The sequence below is a fragment of the Phyllostomus discolor genome, chromosome 9 (assembly GCF_004126475.2).
Source record: "Phyllostomus discolor isolate MPI-MPIP mPhyDis1 chromosome 9, mPhyDis1.pri.v3, whole genome shotgun sequence".
NCBI lineage: Eukaryota > Metazoa > Chordata > Mammalia > Chiroptera > Phyllostomidae > Phyllostomus > Phyllostomus discolor.
This window is the reverse complement of record NC_040911.2, coordinates 64,862,825-64,887,927: the sequence shown is the minus strand read 5'-3', so window position 1 is coordinate 64,887,927 and position 25,103 is coordinate 64,862,825. Positions and strand designations below refer to the sequence as shown.

At 36.1% G+C, this 25,103-nt stretch overlaps 1 protein-coding gene and 1 pseudogene across 1 annotated transcript in view; both read left to right on the top strand.

Annotated features, from left to right (window-relative positions):
* CFAP61 (cilia and flagella associated protein 61) overlaps positions 1-25,103 on the top strand; it is a 382,310-nt gene that overhangs the window by 338,196 nt on the left and 19,011 nt on the right. The window contains 1 exon segment of the mRNA XM_036009477.1: positions 2,912-3,204. Within this exon segment, the coding sequence (XP_035865370.1) occupies positions 2,912-3,204 (293 nt within the window).
* On the top strand, positions 5,736-5,840 carry LOC114507216 (annotated as a pseudogene).

The window sequence follows — 25,103 nt, the reverse complement described above, 5'->3', positions numbered from 1 at the left end:
ACCTTAGTTCATGTCCATGGGCCATACTTATAAGTTCTTTGGCTTCTACATTTCCTATACTGTTCTTAACCTCCCCCTATCTATTTCGTACCTACAGTCTATGCTACTTATTCTCTGTACTTTTGCCCCCTCACTCCCCCTCTTGCTCCACTGGTGATAACCCTCCATGTGATCTCCATTTCTGTGGTTCTGTTCCTACTAGTTGTTTGCTTAGTTTGTTTTTGTTTTTGTTTTAGGTGTGGTTGTTAATAACTGTGAGTTTGATATCATTTTACTGTACATATTTTTGTCTTCTTTTTCTTAGATAAGTCCCTTTAACATTTCATAAAATAAGGGCTTAGTGATGATGAACTCCTTTAACTTGATCTTATCTGAGAAGCACTTTATCTGCCCTTCCATTCTAAATGAAAGCTTTGCTAGATAGAGCAATCTGGGATGTAGGTCCTTGCCTTTCATGACTTGGAATACTTCTTTCCAGCCCCTTCTTGCCTGCAAGGTCTCTTTTGAGAAGTCTGCTGACAGTCTGATGGGAACTCCTTTGTAGGTGACTGTCCCCTTATCTCTTGCTGCTTCTAGGATTCTCTCCTTCATTTTAATCTTGGGTAATGTAATTATGATGTGCCTTGGTGTGTTCCTCTTTGGGTCCAATTTCTTTGGGACTCTCTGAGCTTCCTGAACTTGATGGAAGTATATTTCCTTTGCCAGATTGGGGAATTTCTCCTTCATTGTTTGTTCAAATAAGTTTTCAATTTGTTGCTGTTCCTCTTCTCTTTCTGGTACCTCTATGATTCAGGTGTTAGAACATTTAAAGATGTCCTGGAGGTTCCTAAGTCTTTCTCCATTTTTTTTTAATTTTTATTTCTTCATTTTGTTCTGGTTGAATGTTTATTTCTTCCTTCTGGTCCAAATCATTGATTTGAGTCCAGGTTTTCTTCCCATAGCTGTTGGTTCCCTGTATATTTTCCTTTAGTTCATTTTGTATAGTCTTCACTTTTTCCTCTATTTTGCAACCATACTCAACCATTTCTGTGAGCATCCTGATTACCAGTGTTTTGAACTCTGCATCTGATAGATTGTTTATCTCCTTGTCACTTAGTTTTTTTTCTGGAATTTTGATCTGTTCTTTCCTTTGGGCCATATTTCTTTGTCTTGGCAGGTGTGTTATATTGTAAGGGGCAGATCCTTAGGTATTCAGCAGGATGTGGCTACCCAGGTCATTACATTGTGGTGCTATATGTGGGGGAGGGATCAGAGAGGGAACAATGCTCACTTGCTCGGCTCTCAACCCAGTTTCCATTTATTCCCTTGCTTCCCAAAAGCAGATTGTGCCTTTTCAGGTGCTGATTCCCAGGTGGGTGGGTTTGTATACATTCTAGGACACCCTGGGCCTCTCCAATGAACTCTCCTGTGAAACTGGGACTTTCTCCTGCCTTCTCAACCCCCACGGATTTTATAGCCAGAGGTTTTGAGTCTTTCATTTCCTGGACTGTCTCACTCCTCCATTGTTCTTCCTGGGTTATCTGTGTGCAAATGTGGGAGCACCTGATCCACCAGCCCCCACCTGGCCACAGGGTCCACAGCCTTGCCATGCCTCCTCTCTGTCCTGGTTGCCCCAGCTGCCCATCTCTTCTCTCCCCACCAGTAAGGATGAATGTTTATCTCCTTGGGTGTCGGAGGTGCATGCAGCTTGATTTTATGTCAGGTCTAGTTGTTTTTTGTTTTTAAATTGGTTGTTACCCTTCTTTTGGTTGTGCGAGGAAGTGAAGCATTTCTACCTATGTCTCCATCTTGGTCAGAACTCTCAGCAGTTTCTTTATTTGTGAAAAGGTAAAAATGCCAATTCATTGTCGAGAATAGCACATAAAGAGCATATAACATGTTTCACTCATTTAATAGTATCTTTGATCTTACAACTGATGAAATTAATAGAATATCATACATCATTAACTTTTATAATATTTTTAAGAAATATAAATAAACAGTATAAACTGTTACCATCAAAATGTCACACAGGGAAAATCTCCCAATATTGTAGTGATTTTACTTTTACTTACCTAAAGGATACTCTTTGGCCACTTTTGCTAGGTTTTGACACAGTAAATTCTAGAAATTAGAATTTAAATCTTTATAAAAATTTTCTGTTGGCCCTGGCCAGTGTGGTTCAGTTGGTTGAAGTGTCATCCATAAGCCAAAAAGTTGCTAGTTTGATTACCAATCAGAGCACATACTTAGGTTGTGGGTTCCATCCTAGTTGGGACATGTATGGGGGAAAATCCATCAGTGTTTCTCTCTTGTTGATGTTTCTGTCTCTCCCACCATCCCCTTCTCTCTAAAATCAGTAAGCATGTCCTTGGGTGAGGAAAAAATAAAGAAAAAAATTATGCTTAAAAGCAGAATGTTCTAGTCTTTATTCAAAAAAGGAATTTTTCCTTTTTTTGCTGTAGTCAAAAAAAGGAAAAATTTCATTGACATCAGCAAGGTTCAGCATTCAAATATTCATATATCCATCATGTACATGAATTTCTTTTACCATTGTCCTTTTCATCTTAGGAAGAACTTGAATGTATTGCCAACCTTAGTAATTTTTTCCTTAATAAGTGTGGCAAAGAGGGAAGAAAGACAGGTAAAAGGTTTTATTCTAGACAGTTTTATTTATTATAATTACAACTTTCAAATTATTGGAACATAAATAAATGTCCTACTTCTGAGTTTAAAATACTTGACTACTTTGTGGGATATTTTGTGCCAATTCTTTACTAAATTGCCTTGGTCATCGTTGCTAGGTAACACCAGTGGCTTCCTGCAGCTGAAAAAGGAGGTTACAGGGAGCATTTCAGTATTATTAGCATTTGACTAATAAGGTTATTCCTTTTTTTTAAACTGTATAACTAAACATTTCCCCCTTTTCTAGGGAATGTCATTGTCTATGGGGATACAATTGACACTTACACCACAGTGGAAACACTCTTAAACCTTGGCATAAGGGGCTCCTGCATCCACTTTGTGCAACCTCCACCCACCTCCACCATCACTTGCATCAACAACTACTCAGTGGAAAGTGCAGTGGAGGACGCGCTCCAAGCAGCAGGGGTTACCATTTACCGAGAGGCACTCCTGGCTCAGTGGAACGAGGGTCAAAACCCAGACCCTATTCACAACGCCTGCTTCACCACGCCCACCAAGCCTTTCAAACTTCCGTGCTCTGTAAGTAGGTCCTGTGAACCTCACTTGCTGCCTGCGGACTTGGGGTCTGAAAGGTGGTGGATGGTAAATTTATAGTCATGATCTTGGGTTTTATGTTTTAATTGCTCATTTTATCTATTGTTGAATAACAAGCCATCCCAAACTGAGTGGCACAATACAAGAATCATGTGTTATTGTTCGTTCTTGTGGTCCTGGGGTTGGACTGGGCTCAGCTGGGCAGTTCTCACCAGAGGTCGCTCCTGGTTGAAGTCAGAACATGGGTGGGGCTGGAATTATGTATAAAGCATGTTCACCTACATGTCTGCTTGCTGATGCTAGATCAACTTTAGTTGAAATTTTGACCAGAACACTTATTAATGACCTCTTTATGCAACTGGGCTTCATTTTATCATGGTGACTTGGTTCTAAGAGCAAGTAGTGGGGGGATAGGGGAGAGAGAGAGGGAGAGAGAATGTGCTGTATCACTTTTCATGCCCTAGCCTCAGAGGCCAAGTGGTGTCACTACACCTGCATTCTACTAACTAGAGGCAAGTCACTAAGGCTGGTCCATAGTCAATGGAAGGGAATTAGACCTCACATCTTCCTGGAAAGAATGTCAAAGATTTGAAGAGTGCCAACATTGAGAGGTTGCCTGATACAATGCTACATGCTTGCAGTACATTCTATCACTTCCTCACAACAGCCCTGTAAAGGGAAGCATCCCATTTTATAGATAAGAACATCGTGGCTGCAAGTAATGGTGTGTTGGGATACCACCCAGGTCACCAAGGTCCCTTAAGTCTATGCTGCTGTTAGCTTTTTAAGATCCTGGATATACCAATAGTGAGTCTTTCTCCATGGAATAGAGATTTAGAAGATGTATAAAGAGTATATCCCCCTTTATTTTTGGATGGGGGCAGGGTGACAGCTCAATTACAATCTGTATCCTCAGAGTTGCCAGTTTAGGAGATTAGCAGAAGTCTGCAGGGAGAGAGGGAAAGGGCCAGCCAATCCAATGAAGAAGCAGGAGACCCCACACAAAGGGAAGGCTGAGGTCAGTGTGAGTATTGGAGCTGTGTAGGCCAAGGGTGTATGATAGCAGTTATAGTAAAAAAAAATGCCAGCAAACTGGTTGGGGAGGTAGGTGGGAATTTGTAGTGAGCCCTTGCCTAGAAGAAGGGGTTGGTTAGCCTAACCCCTTCTGGTGTTGGTTGGGCTTCTCACCCAAGTGTCTTTAAGGGTAGATCATGATGACTCATCCTCACAGAGTCCAGACAGGGGAGATTTCTCTGAAATTTCTCATTTTATCCTGATTATCCATGGAAATTTTATATTCTACTCTTTAGCACATTCATTTATTCATATATTCCACAATATTACATACATTACATATTTATGTAATATTAGGTCTTAGGTTCTACCCTAAATGTGAGGGATGTAACAGTGAAAAAGACAGAAGTTCACCTTATTTTAATATAAAAGAGGCATCATCTGCACAAGAATGTCACTATACCTATTTACAATAAAAAAAATCAAACTGTTTTCACCCAAATTTCCCTTCTGCCCCCCAAAATGGCCATCCTGGAGGATGTGCCAACTTTATGTGGGAAACCTCTTGAGGTGAGCACATACACTGTTTAGGAATCAGAGTCATAAGGAAACTTCCCCAAATATCCAATTGAATGCAGGTTCTCTAGCAGCTTCAGGGAAGAACTGGAATCATGCCAAAGACACCTTGCAAATACTTGCAATTGCTTTAATCCAAAAACACCTTCCTGCTAAAACTTTAACTTAAAGCAATCTGAGTTAGACATTGGCCTTCTATCAGGTGAAGTCTTCCGCTCTCCCTGCTCTACTCACCACAACAAGTGGCCTCTGCAGAAGACATCTCCCAGTCCTGGTTGCTCTCTGACATCCAGATACTGGCAGGAGATTAGAAATAGGAAGACAGGAAAAGTCAGGGTATTTATCCCTCCTGCTGTCTACAATAGGCATCATCTCTGTTAGGACATTAGGAAACTTTCAGTGGGAATTAATATATTTATGATGTTGACTGTGGTGATGGTGTTATGGGTTGAATTATGTACCCCTAGAGAGATGTATTAGAAGTTCTAACCCCCAGTACCTGCAAATTATTTGGAAATAGGTTCTTTGCAGTTGTAATCAAGTAATGAGAAGATCATACTGGATTGGGGTGGGCCTTAAATCTAATGACTCGTGCCTTCATATGGAGAGAGATATTTGATGACACAGAAGAGACACATGAGCAAGAAGGCCATACATATAATAACAGAGGCAGAGATTACAGTGATGGCAGTTACAAGTCACTGAAGGTATATTAGTTATGGGGCAAGAATTGCCAGCAACCATCAGAAGCTAAGAGACAGAGAAAGAATCTTCCTTAAATCATTAGGAGGGAGCATGACCCTAATACTTTGACTTCAGACATCTAGTCTTCGTAACAGTGAAAAAACGAATTTCTATTGTTTTAAGTCATCCACTTTGCCATACTTAATTATAGCAGGCCTAGGCAACTAAAACAGATGGTGTGCATCACTTCTCGGTCTTTTGGCTCAGATCAAGTGTAGTGTCTGTTCTTATCAGTTTTTTTTTCTTTTTGTAAAATTTTATTGTTGTTCAATTATAGTAGTCCCCAATTTTCCCCTTATTGAGATGATGTCACAAATATATGCCCCTGATAAAACTAGAATTTTTATAACTAGAATTATATATTATATACTATGTTATATTTAAATCCTTTCACTTAACATAGTGATATTGAGAGTCATTCAAAACATTCTTTGTATCAATAATTCACTCCTTTTTATCTGGGTTAGACATTGCTGAATAGCATTCCATTGTATGGATATACCACAATTTGTTCATTTACTTGCTATGCACATTCTTGTATACATCTTTGTATAAACATATGTTTTCATTTCTCTGAAGAATGGCTAGGTCACATGGTAGGTGAATATTTATCTCTAAAGAAGCTGCCATATTGCTCTCCAAAGTGGTTGTATCATTTCACATCTCCAACAGTAAGTTATGAGAGTTCAGTTGCTTTATATTTTTGTCAGTGCTTGGTATTGTCAGTCTTTCTAATTTTAGTCATTTTAATAGGTATGACATCATATATCATTGTGTTTTTAATTTTTGATTTTCTGAACATTAATAATGTTGGGTTTCTTTTCATGTGCTTATTGGTAATTTGTATATCTTCCTTACTACAGTATCCGAGCTACTATAAATGGGCTTTTAAAACTTTGTTTCCCACCTGAATCATTGCTATAGCATGTAAAATAAAATTGTTCCATATGTAAACGTTGTAACCAGGGACATTGCAAAATTCACTCATTAGTTCTAGTAGTTATTTTCTAGATATATAAATAATACCATCTGCAAATGGAGATAGTTTTACTTCTTCTGTGCAATATTTATGCATTTTATTTTATTTACCCACTTTATTCTACTGGCTAGGACTTTCAGTATAATGTTCAATAAAAGTGGTGAAAGTGAGGCCCTGGCTGGCGTAGCTCAGTGGATTGAGCACGGGCTGGGAACTAAAAGTGTCCCAGGTTCAATTCCCAGCCAGGGTACATGTCTGGGTTGCAGGCCATAACCCCCAGCAACCGCACATTGATGTTTCTCTCTCTCTCTTTCTCCCTCCTTTCCCTCTCTAAAAAAAAAATAATAAATGAATAAAATCTTTAAAAAAAAAAAAGTGGTGAAAGTGGGCATCCTTGTCTTTTTCCATATCTCAAAAGAAAACACTCAGGCTTTTACCATTAAACATGGGGTTAACTGTGAAGTTTTCTTTGGTGCCTTTTATCAAACTGAGGAAGTAACCTTTCATTCCTAATTTACTCATAATATTTATCAGGAATTACTGTTGAATTTTTCAAATGAATTTTCTGTAGCTATTAAAAAGATCATATTTTTATCTCTAAATGCTATTGATAGGGTGAATTACATTGATTTTCAAAATGTTAGCCAACTTTACATTTCTGGATAAACCCTAGTCAGTCATTATGCATTAATCCTTCTGTATAGTTTTGAATTTGATTTGATAATATGTTTTAAGAACTTTTGAAACTATTTTGCAACTATATTCATGAGGGATATTGATCTATAATTTTTCTGTTTTTGTAATGTCCTTGTAAGTGTTTGGTACTTGGGCTATGCTGGACTCAAAAGAATTTAGGCAATATTACCTCCTCCTCTATTTCATGAAAAAAAAATGTGTAAAATTGGTACCATTTCTTTCCTGGATATTTGATAGAATTAACAGTGAAACCATCTGGGCCTAGAGTTTATATTGTGGGAAGGTGTTTGATAACAAATTTAATATTTTTAACTAAAAATATAAGACTAGTCAGATTTGCTGTTTCTCCTTATGTCACTTTTGGTAAGTTGTCTTTTTAAGAAGTTTGTCCACTTCATTAAGGTTGGTCAAATTTATTGACATTAAGTTTTTCATATATTTGTATATAATCTATTTAATAATCTATTTTTCATTTCTGATATTGGTGAATTTCATTTTCTCTCTCTCTCAACATTTGTCAGTTTTACTGATTTTTTTTTCAAAGAACCAACTTTTGAGTTTAATTTTCTCCATAATCTATTCATTTGTCTTTCACTGATTTCTGATCTTAATTATTTTCTTCCTTCTCCTTGCTTTGGATTTACTTTACTCTTTTTATAGTTCCTTAAGAACCTTAGGTCATTGATTTATATGATCATTTAAAGCTGTGAGATTTTTTCTGTGTTTTAGCTGCATCCTATCAATTTTTTTATATGCTTACCCAAGGACATTTTTTTATTGCTTTTAGAGAGAGAAGGAGAAAGAGAAAGGTGGTGGTGGGTGGGGCACAGAATGGTTGCATTCTTATATGTACCCTGATCTGGGATTGAACCCCCAACCTGAGCACGTGCCCTGACCAGGAATCGATCCCATGAACTTTTTGGTCTACAGGACAACAACCACACTGGCCAAGGCCCCATTAATTCTGATATGTTGAATTTTCTCTATCATTTAGTTCAAAGTATTTTCTAATTTCCCTTATGATTTCTTCTTTGACCATTGTATTATGTAGAGATGTGTTATTCCTATGATATTTTTATTAATTTCTAATTTAATGCCATTGTGGTCAGAGATATATTCTCTATGATTTTATCCATTTAAGATTTAGTAAGACTTGTTTTTTTGTCCAAACATATGGACTATCTTTCTGTAGCCTGTGGTTGTTGGGTGTAGTATTCTATAAATAATAATTAGTTCATTGCAACTGAGTGTGATGTTTGAAACTTCTATGTCTTTACTGATATTTTTTGTCTAGTTTTATCAATTACTGAGAGAAGGATAGTAAAATATTTCACTGTTATTGTGGAATTTTGTATTTCTTTTAATTCTTTTAATTTTTGCTTTAATTTTTTGAGGGTCTGTTATTAAGCACATAAAAATTTATAATTGTTATGTCAGCCTCAGGAACTTTGCCATTTATCTTTATGAAATATCCCTCTTTATCTCTGATAATATACCTTATAAATAAAGTATACTTTACCTAATATCCTTTTTATTTATCTATTTATTTATTTTTATTTTTATTGAATTAATTGGGGTGACATTGGTTCACAAAACCATACAGGTTTCAAGTGTACAACTCCATAAAACACCATCTGCACATTGCATTGTGCACCCATCCCCCCAGGGAAAGTCTGTTTCTAGCTCAGTTTCTGCCCCTTACCCAGCCTTCACCTACCCCTACCTTCCTTTCCCCCTAATTATCATGACAATGTTGTCTCTTTTTTTTTTGCTTAATTCTTTCATATTAATCCAGCCCCCCCGCCCCCCCCTGCTCCCCCCTCCCCCGCAACCCAATTCCCTCTGACAGCTGTCAGTCTCTTCCACGTACCCATGCCTCTGGCTTCTGTTTCTATTTTATTCGTCAGTTCATTTTGTTCATTAGATTCCACATATAAGTAATGCCATATGCTATTTGTCTTCCCCTGACTGTCTTATTTCACTGGGCATAATAATCTCCAGGACCATCCTTGCTGTCACCAGTGGTAAGATTTCCCTTTTTTCTTTTTTCTAACAGCCAACTAGTATTCTATTGTGTAAATGTACCACAGCTTTTTTATCCACTCTTCTAGTGATGGACACTTGGTCTGCTTCTAAATCTTGACTATTATATATAATGCTGTAATAAACATAAGGGTGCAAAGAGTCCTTTGAATGAGTTTTTCAGAAGTTTTAGGATGTATTCCCAGAAGTAGGACGACTGGGTCAAAAGGCAGTTCCATTTTGAGTTTTTTGAGGAAACTTCATGTTGGTTTCCATAGTGGCTGCTACAGTCTGTATTCCCACCAACAGTGCACTAGGTTTCCCCTCTCTCCATATCCTTGCTAGCACTTGTTGTTTGTTGATTTATTGATGATAGCCATTCAGACAGGTTTGAGGTGACATCTCGTGGCTTTAATGTTCATTTCTCTGATAATTAGTGATGTTGAACATTTTTCATATGCCTCTTGGCCATCCGTATGTCCTCTTTGGAGAGGTGTCTATTCAGGTCCTTTGCCTTTTTTTAAATTGGGTTGTTTGTCTTCTTGGTGTTGAGTTGTATAAGTTCTTTTTATATTTTGAAAATTAATCCCTTATCAGACGTATCATTGGCAAATATGTTCTTCCATTCAGTGGGCTCTCTTTTTATTTAGTTGATGGTCTCTTTTGCTGTGCAAAAGCTTTTTAGTTTGATGTAGTTCCATTTGTTTATTTTTTTCTTTGTTTCCCTTGCCTGAAGAGGTATACAGTACCAGCAAAATATTGCTACGAGAAATGTCTGAGATTTTACTGCCTGTGTTTTCTTCTAGGATTTTTGTGATTTCCTGTCTTATATTTATCTTTAATTTATTTTCCATTTATTCTTGCATATGGTGTAAGTTCATGGTCTATTTTTGACTTTTTGTATGTATCTATCCAATTTTCCAAATACCATTTATTGAAGAGACTGTCTTTACTCTATTGTATATTCTTGACTTTTGTCAAATGTTAAGTGACCACAAGGGTGTAGGTTTATTTCTGGGCTCTCTATTCTGTTCCATTGATCTATATGTCTGTTTTTATGCCGGTGCCATGCTGTTTCATTACTATGGCCTTGTACAATAGTTTGATTTCAGGCAGTGTGATTCCTATATCTTTGTTCTTTCTCAAGATTACTGTGGCTATTCAAGGGACTTTTTGGTTCCACAAATTTTTTGCAATATCTGTTGTGGTTCTGTGAAATAGGCCATTGGTATTTTTTTTTAATTTTAGAGAGAGAGAAGGGGAGGGAGAAAGAGAGTGAGAGAAACATCAACATGAGAGGGAAACAACTGGTTGCCTCCCACATACATCCCGACTGGGGACTGAACCTGCAACCCAGGCATGTGCCCTAACCAGGAATTGAACCAGCAACCTTTTGGTTTGCAGGACAAAGCCCAACTAGCCAAGCCACATAGGTTGAGGCACAAATACACCATTAGTATATTGATAGAAATTTCATTGAATCTATAGATTGCTTTAGGTAGTATGGACATTTTAATGATGTTAAGTTTTTCTATTCATGAACACTGTATATGCTTTTACTTATATCTTCTCAATTCTTTCTTCAGTATTTATTATTTTCTGAAACAGGTCTTTTACCTTCTTGTTTAAATTTATTCCTAGGTAGGTAGGTAATTTTTTTTGTTATGATAGTAAATGGGATTGTTTTCTTAATTTCATCTTCTGTTAGTTCATTATTGGTGTATAAAAATGCCACCAATTTCTGAATATTAATTTGGTATCATGCTACTTAGCCAAATTCATTCATTAGATCTAGTAATTTTTTGGTGGAGTCTTTAGAGTTTTTATGTATAATACCATGTCATCTGTGAATAATGACAGTTTTACTTTCTCCTTTCCAATTTGGATGCCTTTTACTTCTTGTCTGATTGCTGTAGCTAGTACTCCCAGTACTATATTGAATAAGATTGGTGAAAGTGGACACCTTCCTCTTGTTCTTGTTGTTAAGGGAAATACTTTTACTTTTTGCCCATTGAGCATGATGTTGGCTGTGGGTTTGTCACATATGGCTTTATTATAATCCCTCTATTCCCATTTTGCTGAGAGTTTTCATCAGAAATAGGTGCTGGATTTTATCAAATACTTTTTCTGCATCTATTGATATGATCATGTGATTATTATCCTTCATTGTGTCTATGTGATGTATCATGTTTATTCCTTTGCAATATGGTACCAACCTTGCATTCCTGGAATTATGTTTACTATTTGCATGTTGTATTTTTCCAACCATTTACTTTCTTTTTTATTGAATTTCATTGTTTATGCTATTATAGGTGTCCCTGCTTTTTCTCCCTTTGCCCACCTCTACCCAGCCCCTCTCCCCTACCTCAAAGAATCCCCTCATTGTTGCCCATGTCCATGGGTCATACATATATGTTCTTTGGCTAATATCTTCACCTTCTTTAATCCAGTCTCTTCCTCCCCTCCAGCAGCTGTCAGTCTGTTCCATGTAACTTCTATTTCCATTCTGTTTATTAGTTTATTTTGTTTATTAGATTCCACATATAAGTGAGATAATATGGTATTTGTCTTGTACTGCCTGACTTACTTCACTTAGCATAATATTCTCCAGGTCTGTCCATGTTGTTGCAAAAAGTAAGAGTTCTCTTTTTTATACTGCTTCATAGTATTCCATTGTGTGAATATACTAGTTTTTTTTATTCACTCACCTACTGATGGGAACTTAGACTGTTTCTAGATTGGTGTTTCAGAATTCTTAGGATGTATTCCCAGAAGTGGGACTGCTAGGTCAAAAGGGAGTTCCATTTTTACATTTTTGAGGATACTCCATACTGTTTTCACAGTGACCACACCAGTCTGCATTCCCACCAACAGTGTATGAGAGTTCCCTTTCTCCACATCCTCACTAACACTTTTTGTTTGTTGACTTATTGATGATAGCCAGTCTGACAGATGTGAAGTGATATCTCATTGTGGTTTTAATTTGCATCTGTCTGATGATTAGTGATGTTGAACATTTACTCATATGGCTCAGGGCCATTTGTATGTCCTCTTTGGAGAAATAGCCATTCAGGTCCTTTGCCCTTTTTTAAATTGAATTGTTTGTTCTTCTGGTGTTGAATTGTATTAGTTCTTTTTATATTTTGAATATTAACCCCTTATCAGTTATATCACTGGTGAATTCACAGTGGGTTCTCCCATACAGTGGGTTCCCTTTTCACATTGCTGATGATTTCTTTAGCTGTGCAGAAGCTTTTCAATTTGATGTAGTCTCATTTGTTTATATTTTTCCTTTGTGTTTCTTGCCCTAGGAGATATATCTGCAAAAATATTGTTATGTCAGATACCTGAGATTTTATTGCCTATGTTTTCCTTTTTATTATTATTTTTTATCCTCACCCAAGGACATTATTTTTCATTGCATTTTTGTGAGAGAGGAAGGGAAAGAGGGAGGTAGAGAGAGAAATATCAATGTGAGAGAGAATTATCAATTGTCTGCTTCCCATAAGCACCCAGACCAGGGATCATATGCACTGGAATCAGAAACCTGGGATCAACCTGCATCCTAGGTATGTCCCCTAACTGAGAATTCAACCCACAACTTTTCAGTTATGGAATAATGCTCCAACTAACTGAGTCGCACCAGCCAGGTCTGCCTATGTATTCTAGGATCTTTATGGTTTTGTTGCTTACATTTAAGTATTTTATTAATTTTGAGTTTATTGTGTATGCTGTAAATTGGTGGTCTAGTTTCATTTTTTTTGCATGTACCAGTCCAGTTTTCCCAACACCAGTTATTAAAGAGACTGTCTTTACTCCATTGTATGCTGTTGCCTCACTTGTCAATATCAATTGACCATAAAAGTGTGGTTTTATTTCTGGACTCTGTTCTGTTCTTTTAATCTATCTATATACCTGTTCTTATGCCAGTACCAGGATATTTTGATTACAGTGGCCTTATAGTATAGTTTGATATCAGGTGTTGTGATAGCTCCAACTTTATTTTTCTTGCTCAAGATTGCTGAAGCTATTTGGGGTCTTTTTTTTTTTGGTTCCATATAAATTTTTGGAATATTTGTTCTAGGTGTGTGAAATATGCCATTTGTATTTTAATAGAAATTGCATTGAATTTATAGATTGCTTTGGGTATTATGGACATTTTAATGATGCTAATTCTTCCAGTCCATGAACATGGTATATTCTTCCACTTACTTGAATCTTCCTCAGTTTTTTTCTTCAATGTCCAATAATTTTCCAAATACAGGTCTCTTTTTCCTTCCTTAAATTTATTCCTAGGTACCTAATTTTTTTGTTATAATCATAAATGGGATAGTTTCCTTAGTTTCTCTTTCTGACAGATCATAATTGGTATATAAAATGCCATTGATTTCTGAGTATTGATTTTGTATACTGCTACCTTGCTGAATTTATTAGATCTAGTAAATTTTTGGTGGAGTCTTTAGGGTTTTCTATGTACACTATCATATCTATGAAAAATGAGTTTTACTTCCTCCTTTCCAGTTTAGATGCCTTTTATTTCTTCTTCTTGTCTGATTGCTGTGGTTAGGACTTCCAGTACTATGTTGAATAAGAGTGGTGAAAATGGACATCCCTGTATTGATCTATATCTTACAGGAAATGCTTTAGGTTTTTGTCCATTGAGTAAGATGTTGGCTATAGGTTTTTTCATATGTGGCCTGTATAACATTAAGGTATGATCCCTCTATTCCCACTATGCTAAGATTTTTCATCATAAATAGGTGCTGGATTTTATCAAATACTTTTTCTGCATCTATTAATATGATCATGTGATTTTTGTCTTTTATTTTATGTGATGTATAACATTTATTGATTTGCCAATAGTGTACTAACTTTGCATCCCTGGGATAAATCTCACTTGATCATGCTGTATGATCTTTTTAATGTATTGCTGGATCTGGTTTGCTAATATTTTGTTGAGGATTTTAGCATGTATGTTCATCAGGGATATTTGACTATAATTTTCTTTCTTTATTTTGCCCTTACCTGCTTTTGGAATTAGGGTAATACTGGCCTCCTAAAGAAAAAAACTTGGAATTCTTCCCTCCTCTTGAATTTTTTGGAATAGTTTGAGCATAGATGTTAGTTCTTCTTTGAATGATTGATAAAATTTACCTGTGAAGCCATCTGGTCCAGGACTTTTGTTGGCTGGGAGTTTTTATTACTGCTTCAGTATCATTGTTTTTTCAACTTATTCAGGTTTTCTGGTTCTTCCTGATTCAGTTTTCGAAGATTGTATGTTTCTACATATTTATCTATTTCACCCAGGTTGTCCAGTCTCTTGGCATATACTGTTCGTTGTATTTTCTTACAATCTCTTGTGTATGTGTGAGAGCAATTGTTACTTCTCTTTCACTTCTGATTTTATTTATTTGAATCATCTCTGTTTTTTTCTTGTTAGTCTGATTAAAGTTTTGTCAATCTTTTTTTCTCAAAGAATCAGTTCTTGGTTTCATTGATCTTTTATATTGTTTTTATAGTTTATGTTGTTTATTTCCTCACTGATCCTGGTTATTTCCTTCCTCCTACTTTGGACTTTGGACTTGTTTTCCTAGTTCTTGTAGGTGTAGATTTAGACTGAGATTTTTCTTGCTTCTTGAAGTTGGCCTGTAGAGCTATGAACTTGCCTCTCAGGACTGCTTTTGTTGTGTCCCATAGGTTTTGGGTTGTTGTGTGTTCATTTTCATTTGTTTCTAGATACTTTTTAGTTTCTTAATCTCATTGATGACCTATTCATTGTTTAATAACATGCTATTTATATTCCACGTATTTGAATGATTTTGAGTCTTTTTATTGAGATTGATTTCTAACTTCATGCCATTGTGAGTCAAGAAAATGCTCCATATGATTTCAGTCTTCTTGAATTTGTTAAGACTTATTTTGTATCCTACCATGTGGTCTGTCTTTGAAAAGATCCATGTGCACCTCAGAAGAATGTATATTCTGCTGCTTTGGAATGAAATCTTCTGTACATATTGATTAAATCTATTTGATCTAGTGTGTCATTTAATGTCATTATTTCCTTGTTGATTTTTGTCTGGAAGATCATCCATTGATGACAGTGGGATGTTAAAATCCCCTGCTATGACTGTATTACTGTCCATCTCTTAAAGCCTACCAAAATTTTCTTTCTATATTTAGGTGCTCCTGTATTGGGTGATTATATATTTAGAAGGGTTATATCCTCTTACTAGATTGATCCCTTTAGTATTATGGATTGACCTTCTTTGTTTCTTTTTATGGCCTTTGTTTTGAAGTCTGTTTTGTTAGATATAAATATTGCAACCCCAGCTTTTTTTATGTTTCCACTTGCATGGGATATTTTCCTCCATTCCTTTACTTTCAGCCTGTGGAACTCTTTTGTTGTGAGGTGAATCTCTTTCAGACAGCATATATATATTTCCTGTTTTCTTATCCATTCAGCTACCCTACATTTTTTTTATTGAAGCATTTAATCTATTTACATTTAAGGTCATTATATATAAGTATTTATTTATTGCCATTTTTATTGTATCTATGTTTTTTTCTCTCCTTTTTTTCTTAAAGCAGTTCATTTAACTTTTTTTTTATTTGAAATGCTGGTTTGGTGGCAATGAACTTTTTTTTTTTTGCCTGGGAAGCTCTTTATTTGGTCTTCAATTTTAATAACAGTCTTGCTGGGTAGAGTATTCCTCATTGCATGTTATTAGTTTTCATCACTTTGAATACTTTATCCCAATCCCTTCTGGTCTGAAGTGTTTCTGTTGAGAAGTCAGCTGACAGCCTTATGGGGACTCCCTTGTAGGTAACTATCTCTGTCTTGCTGCTTTTAAGATTTTCTTTTTGTCTTAGCCTTTTGTCACTTTAATTATGATGTGTCTTGGTGTGGGTCTCTTTGGGTTCATCTTGATTGGGACTCTCTGTGCTTCCTGAACTTCTGTCATGTTTTCCTTCATCGGGTTAGGGAAATTTTCTGTCATTATTTCTTCAAACAGGTTCTCCATACCTTGCTTTATTTTCTGTGCTTCTGGTACTCCCATGATGTGGATGTTGTTACATTTCATGTTGTCCCAAAGATCCCTTAAACCATTCCCCCGCTTTTTAATTTTTTTTTCTTCTCTGTTTGGGTGATTTTTTTCTAAATAGTCCCCTAATTTGCTGACTCAGTCCTCTGCTTCATCCATCATACTGATTATTCTTTTCAATGTATTCTTCAGTGTAGGCATGTTATTCTTCCTTTCTGCCTGGTTGTTTTTCATGGTTTCTATGTCCTTTTTCTTAATGCTGAGCATCCTTATAAGCATTACTTTGCACTCTGTATCTGCTAAATTGTTTGCCTCCATTTCATTTAGCTCTTTTCTGAAGGCTCCTCTTCTCCCATTTGGGTCCTGTTTCTTTGATTCCCCAATTTGACTATCTTTATCTATTTGTTTCTATATATTAAATAGAACTTCTGTGACTCCCAGACTAAGCGGGATGACCTTTCTCAGAAGGTGTCTTCTGGGGCCCAGTGTTGCAATCTCCTTTATTACCTGAGTTGGATGCTCTAGGGATGATCCTTGTGTGAGTTTCATGGGTCCTCCTGCTGTAATTCTTGATTGCTGTTGTTTCATGCATGGGATATCTTAACCCTTGGGCTTGTTGACTGTAGGGCTCAAGTCTAACCACAGTATAAAAAATATTATACAGATGCTGAGGGAAAAAAACAAGACAAAACAAAACTACAAATAGCTCAACACAAAATAAAACAAAGAGCATAAAGAACAACAAAAAGAACCAGAATGAACAAAGAGACAAAAAAAAAAAAAACACAAGAAAACAACAAAAAAATAAAATAATAAAGAAAATAGAAACAAGTAATAAAAGACAAGAAATAAAAAGAATGGAGAAGAAAAAAAAACAAAAGTGATAATTATATAAAAGGGATGAAGGAAAAGAAAAGAAAGGATAGAGAAAGAGAAGAATAAAGCTGACCTCAAATAAAGAATAGGAAAGGAAAAACAGGAAGACAAAGAATAAAAAACCCAAAAGAGAGAAATAATAGAGCAAGAATAAAAAAGAGAAAGGGATATGGGTGCCAAAAAAAAAAAAAACCACAAAGAAACAACAAAAATAAATGAGAAAAGAGAAGATTAAAAAAGGAAAAAGTGTTCTACAGTTTGTTTTTCCTGGTCAGATGTCACTGGATAAGCTGAATATGAAGCTTCTTGAGTCTTCTTGGATGTTGTCCAAATCTAGCCACTTTTTCCCAGTCTAGGGAAAAACTTACATGTTATTTTGAACTATATCTTATTGCTCTATGGATTATAATATACATCAGTAATCTTTCACATTCTAGTTATAATTAATATTATGCTATTTTACATAAAATATAAAAACCTTGCAAAGATACAGATTTCTTCCCTTCACTTCCTGGATATTCTTTTTTTCTTACAGTCATGGTGTGTATTATATCTACATACATTCAAAAACAAACAAGACAGTATTATAATTGTTGTTTGAACAGTTACATATATACTTTAAAGAACTTAATAAGAAAAATAGACTTTATATTTACCCAGATATTTTCCAGTTTTATTGTTATTTGTTTCTGAAAATCCAAGTTCCCCTCTGATCTAATTTACCTTCAGCCTGAGCTTTCTATATCACATACAATTAATGGCAAGTCTGAAGATTGCCCAGGTTTACTCTATCTGAAAATATCTTTTTTTTTTTGGCCTTTATTCTTGAAGGATAGTTCCATTGGATATAAAATCATGGACTGACAGGGTTTTTTTTTTCTTTCAGCGTTCTGAAGATGTTTCTTCATCTTTTGACATCCATGAATATTCTTTCAATTTGTTCCCCTGTATGTAATGTGTCATTTTCCATAGGTGCCTTCAAGATTTCCTTTTATCTTTGGTTTTCAGCCATTTATTGCTATGGGGATTCTGTGTTTATGTCTCAAAGCATGATTTTTCTTGAATTTATCTTGTTTGGGGTTCACTGAGCTTCTTGAATCTACATTTTTATGACTTTCACTAAATTTTAGCAAGTTTATAACCATTAATAATTGCCTCATAACCTGTAATAATCTTGCCATTAATGATCTTTCCTCTCTTTCTGGCATTCCAATTACATACCCTGTTGATGTATGTACAACAGGTTACACATACTTTATATATGTTGTACCCTGACAACTTATGCTGCTGACTTTTTACTGTTGTCTCATGAAGCTGTGAGGCTATATTCATTTGTATCAATCTCTCTTTTTCCTCTTTTGCTGTTCTTCAAATTGGATAATTTCTATTAATATTACTATTGATACAAGTTCAACTGTCTCTTTTCTCTGTACATAAAGTGTATAAAGTGACTACAGTTCACACTCTTTAAAAAGCTGCCAAAATAAGGGAAATTACCCTCATGCTGGTCATCACTCTAAGTTTTCACTGCCCTAACAGTCTACCCACTTTTAAATAATCATCAGAATCCTCAGGTAATAGTTTTTATATTTTAACATTATTGTATGTTATTATAACATATATAATATTATAATATGCATTATAATATTTTATATTTTAATGTATTTTATAGACTATGCTATTCCAATTTTCTCAATTTTGCCCCTTTGTCCCCCATTCTCCCAGTACTCCCATTCCTTCCAGCATTCTCCCTTCTTAGTTCATGTGCAAGGGGCGTGCATATAAGTTCTTTGTCTTCTCCATTTCCTATACTATTCTTAATATCCCCTTATTTTGTACCTAGCAATTTATGCTTCTTAATCCCTGTACCTTTTCCCCATTCTCCCCCTTCCCCCTCCCAGCTAATAACCCTCCAAGTGATTTCCATACTATGATTCTATTGCTGTTTTGGCTGTTTGCTTAGATTGTTTTTTTTTAGATTCAGTTGTTGATAGTTGTGAATGTGTTGCTATTTTAATGTCCATAGGTCTGATCTTCCTTTTCTTATATAAGTTCCTTTAATATTTCATATAATAATGACTTGGTAAGGATGAACTCCTTTAACTTTACCTTGTCTGGGAAGCACTTTATATGCCCTTCTATTATGAATGATAGCTTTTCTGGATAGAGTAATCTTGGTCAAAAGTCCTTGCTTTTCATCACTTGGAATACATTTTGCCAGTCCCTTCTAGCCTAAAAAGTTTCTTTTGAGAAATCAGCTGACAGTCTTATGGGGACTCCTTTTTAGGTAACTATTTGTTTGTCTCTTGTGGCCTTTAAGATTCTCTCTTTATCTTTAATCCTTGGCATTTTAATTATGATGTGTCTTGGTGTGGTCCTCTTTTGGGTCCAACTTGTTTGGGATTTTCTGTGCTTCCTGGACTTGTATGTCTATTTCTTTCATCAAATTAGGGAAGTTTTCTTTCATTATTTTTTCAAATACGTTTTCATTTTCTTGATCTTCCTGTCCTCCTTCTGGCATGCCTATGATTTGGCTGTTGGTACTTTTGGGGATGACCAAGAAGTTCCTTAATCTATCCTCATGTTTTTTTTAATTTTTTTTCTTCTTGCTGTTCTGATTGAATGCTTTTTTCGTCCTTATGTTCTGAATAGTTGGTTTGATTCTTGCCTTCATCCTCTCCACTGTTGGTTCCCTGTAGTATTTTATTTATTTCACTCAATGTAATCTTCATTTCTGACTGAATCTTTTTTATGCTGTTGCCGTACTTAGTGAGTTCTTTGAGCATCCTGATAACCAGTGTTTTGAACTCTGCATCTCATAGGTTGGTTATCTCAATTTCTTTTCATTCTTTTTCTGGGGTTTGTTCTGGTCTTTAATTTGGGCCATATTTCTTTGTCTCCTCAATTTGGCAGCCTTCCTATTTTTGTTTCTGTGTATTAGATAGAGTTGCTTTGACTAGGGAGTCTTAGTAGCATGGCCTATTGTTGAAGAGTGTGCCTGTAAATTGTGTGGGATGGAGCCTTAGGTGATCACTATGGCAACCTGTTTCACCACTTTGTGGGTTTTTGTGGGGGAGGGCTTGGAGAAGAGACAGTGGCACTGCCTGGCATCTATAGATTTTCCCAGGAAGAAGCTGTCTCCTGGCCCTAACTCTGTTTCCAGTCACTTCACTTTCTCCCTGTATGTCACCAGTGCCCTTCTAGCTGTTCCCTGGTGCTGAATCCCAGAGGGGCTGGGTCTGCATATGTCATTAGTCTGTTTGGGCCCTTTAATAGAAATCTCCTGAGAATTTGGCAGTTTCTTCCATTGCTCCAACCCCCTCTGAATTTTGCAGCCAGAAGTTGTGGGGATTTATTTTCCTGGTTCTGGAACCCTGGCCTGCTGGGTAGTCTGGTTTGGAGCTGGGATCCCTCACTCCCATGGTGTCTCTCCTGATCTTTATCCACCACACATGAATGTGCAACAAGTCATTCTGCCACCTCTCTGTGCTACTGTAAGGCTATGTGCCTTTTTGTGCCTCTCCAACTCTCTCCACAACTCTGCCCCACCTACTTACCTGGATGAATGTGGCTTCTTTTGATGAGGACTCCAGCCAGCGGTGTCTGCAGTGTTGTGGACGTGACAAACAAATTCACACAGACTACAGAAGTCCTGTGGAGAAAGAGAGACAGCATGGCCATTCTCTGAGAGAGAGAGAGCACCTTGGCTACTCTCTCAAGGGGAGAGCACCTCAGCCCTTGCCTTGACAAGCTTTTATTGACTTTCTAATGGCATACATCAAAGAAGGTTCTCATTCACTATGCTCAGGTTTGCTTTAGATTATTACTTTTTACAGATAACAAAGGAAAGGATGTTACTGATTACTTCTTACAAATTAGTAAGGAAAAAATGTTGCAAATGCAAGGGAATGATAAAAGTAATTGGTCTGGTTACACTTTGTCCTTGGGAGAATTAGCACAGACTTCAGGAAGTTACTTTCAAGATATGCAGTAAGCATTTGCTGCTTCAACTCAGGGTGAGGGAGTTTTAGCAAGAGCAAGCCTCAAAGCAGCCTAGGTATAATGCAGACCTGGTTTCCCATGGGAAAGCTGATCTGTGGATTTGGCTTCCTGTGTGCCAACTCGCACCTGTCAGTTTTCCAAGAGGGTTGGGCTACATTTGCCATTCCATGCGGATAGGTTCCCTATATTCTTTAAATCCTTAGTTGTCAGGTTTCCATACAGCTCAATTTTCTGAGGGTTCTAGGTGATGTTTGTTTTGTAGTGTAGTTGTAAATTTTTTCTGTAGTTATACAAGGATGCAAAGCATGTTTACCTATGCCTCCATCTTGACTGGACTGTATTTTAGCTATATCAGTGACAGGATTAGTTTGAGAGGTTACTCTACCATAACAAAAGTAAAGTGCTCTTGAAGTTGGTGTTTTGGTCCCACATCAACTCCTCTCACATCCTGCTTGGTGGTGGTGACTTTTGGACTTCCAGCAAGATGCTTCAGCCTCCATCCAGGTTAGGCTCCAGGTACACTGGCTCTTGAGATAGTATCCTCCTTTTCTACACAGTATTCATTCCAGTCTGAAATCCTCTGATTATCTTTGAGATTATTTCCTTGGCATTCATCTCTCCAATTAGTATAATCTCAAAGTTTATCCTTTTCACCAAGATATTCTTGGGGCCTTGCACAAGAAGTGTTTGTATGCCCACAACTAACATTATGCTTGATGATAAAAACCTGAAAACATTTCCTGTAAGATCAGGAACAAGACAATGATGTTCATTTTCACCACATATTTTCAAGATGGTATTGGAAGTCCTAGCCAGAGTGATTAGGGAATAAAAAGAAAGAAAATGTATCCACATTGGAAAGGAAGAAGTAAAATATTACTATTTGCAGGTGACATGATATTATATACAGAAAACCTTAAAGACTATCAAAAGTTGTTGGAACTAATAAATGAATTAAGTAAAGTTGCAGGATAAAAAATCAATACACAAAAATCTGTTTCATTTCTTTATACTAATAACAAACTATCCAAAAGAGAAATTAGAACAATCCAATTTACAATTATATCAAAAAGAATAAAAAACAGATTAAATTTAACCAAGGAGGTGAAAGACTTGTATATTGAGAACCATAAGAGGTTAATGAAAGTAATTGAAGAAGACACAAATAAATGAAAAGATACTTTATGCTGATGGATTGAGAGATTTGATATTGTTAAAATGTCCATGCTACCCAAAGCAATGTGCAAATTCAATACAATCTCCGTCCAAATTCCAATGGTATTTTTCACAGAAATAGAACAAACAATACTAAAATTTGCATAGAATTACAAAAGACTCTGAATAACCAAATCAACCTTGAGAAGGAAGAAAAAAGCTGGAAGCATCATACTCCCTTATTTCAAACCATAATACAAACCTATAGTAATTAAAACAGTATGGTACTTGCATAAAAACAGACATATAGATCAAGGAACAAAATATAGAGCCCAGAAATAAACTCGTGCATAAATAATCAATTAATTTATGACAAAAGAGTCTGGAATATGTAATGGGGGAAAATAGCCTCTTCAATAAATGGCATTGGGAGAATTGGATGACCACATGCAAATGAATGAAACTGGATCACTATCTTACACCATAAACAAAAATTAACTCAGAATAGATTAAAAACTTGAAGATAAGACCTGAAATCATAAAACTCCTAAAAGAAAACAAAGGCGATAATTCCTTAACGTAGGTCTTAGCATCATTTTTTGACTTGAACACCAAAAACAAAAGGGAAAATAGACAAGTGAGATTACATCTAACTAAAAAGCTTCTGCACAGCAAAGGAAACTATCAACAAAATGAAAAGGCAACCCATTTAATGGAAGAAAGTAATTACAAACCATATATCTAAAAAGGGGCTAGTACCCAAAGTACATAAAGAACTCATACAACTCAAAAGCAAAAAGAAAATCCCAAACTAATTGAAAAATGGGCAGAATATCTGAATAGACATTTTTCCAGAGGAGGCCTATAGATGGCCAACAGGCACATGAAAATATGTTCAACATCACTAATCATCAGGGAAATGCAAATCAAAATCACAATGAGACATCACTTCACACTTATTAGGGTGGCTATTGTCAAAAAGACAAGAAACAAATTTTTGGTGAGGATATGAAGAAAAGGGAACCTTTGTGGACTGTTTGTAGGAATGTAAATTTGTACAGTCACCATGAAAAACAGTGTGGAGGCTCCTCTAAAAATTAAAATAAAACTAACATATGATCCAGTAATTCCACATCTGGGTATTTGTCTGAAGAAAATAAAAATACCAACTTGAAAATGTTGACACATCCCAATGTTTACTGTAGCATTATATAGATATAATAACCAAGCTATAGAAGTAATCTAAGTGTCCATCAATGGGTGAATGATAAAGAAATTGTGATACATACACACACAATGGAATATTATTCAGCAATAAAAGAATGAAATTTTGCCATTTGCAACAACATGGATGGACTATGAGAGCATTATGCTAAGTGAAGTAACTCAGACAAAGAAAGACAAATATGGTATGACCTCTCCTATGTGTTGAATCTTGAAGAATAAAACAAGCTCATTAATACAGAGAACAGACTGGTGGTTGCAAGAAGCAGGGAGTGGGGGTGAAGAAAGGAGTGAATTTGCTTTTTAGTTTAAATATATTGAATTTAAAAATTTTAAACAAAGTGTTTTTCAGAATGTGTGATGAATGAAATTTATCAGATTATGACTCTTGATCTGCTAACAAGGGAATTTTGCTCTCCCTACTCTGAACTATAAATATAAGTAGTCTTACAGATTTAATCAAAACAATATCAATGTGGCCAGATATTTCTATTTCATATTTTTTACTTTTTTTAAAAAATATTTTATTTATTTACTTTTAGAGAGGGAAGGAAGGGAGATAGAGAGAGGAGAGAGATAAACATCAATGTGCAGTTGCTGGGGGTTATGGCCTGCAACCCAGGAATGTACCCTGGCTGGGAATCGAACCCGGGACACTTTGGTTGCCAGCCCGCGCTCAATCCACTGAGCTACGCCAGCCAGGGCATATTTTTTACTTTTTAAAATATATTTGATTTATTATGCTATTACAGCTATCCCATTTTCCTGACTTTATTTCCCTCCACCCTGCATGCCCCCTCCCACCCACATCCCCCCCCCCTTTAGTTCATGTCCATGAGTCGTACACATAAGATCTTTGGCTTCTACATTTCCTATACTATTTTTATCCTCCCCCTATCTATTTTCCACCTACCATTTATGCTACTTATTCTCTGTACCTTTTCTCCCTCTCTCCCATTCTAACTCTCCCGCTGATAACCCTCCATGTGATCTTCATTTCTGTGATTCTGTTCCTGTTCTAGTTGTTTGCTTAGTTTCTTTTTGTTTTTTGTTTTTTTTTTTTAAGGTTTGGTTGTTAATAGCTGTGAGTGTGTTGTCCTTTTACTATTCATATTTTTTATCTTCTTTTTCTTAGATAAGTCCTTTAATATTTCATATAAGGGCTTGGTGATGATGGACTCCTTTAACTTGACCTTATCTGGGAAGCTCTTTTCTGCCCTTCCATTCTAAATGAAAGCTTTGCTGAATAGAGTAATCTTGGATGTAGGTCCTTGCCTTTCATGACTTTGAATACTTCTTTCCAGCCCCTTCTTGCCTGTAAGATATCTTTTGAGAAATCAGCTGATAGTCTAATGGGAACTCTTTTGTAGGTAACTGTCTCCTTTTCTCTCGCTGCTTTTAAGATTCTCTCCTTCTCTTTAATCTTGGGTAGTGTGATTATTATGTGCCTTGGTGTGTGCTTCCTTGGGTCCAACCTCTTTTGGACTCTTTGATTTTCCTGGACTTCCTGAAAATCTATTTCCTTTGCTAGGTTGGAGAACTTCCCCTTCATT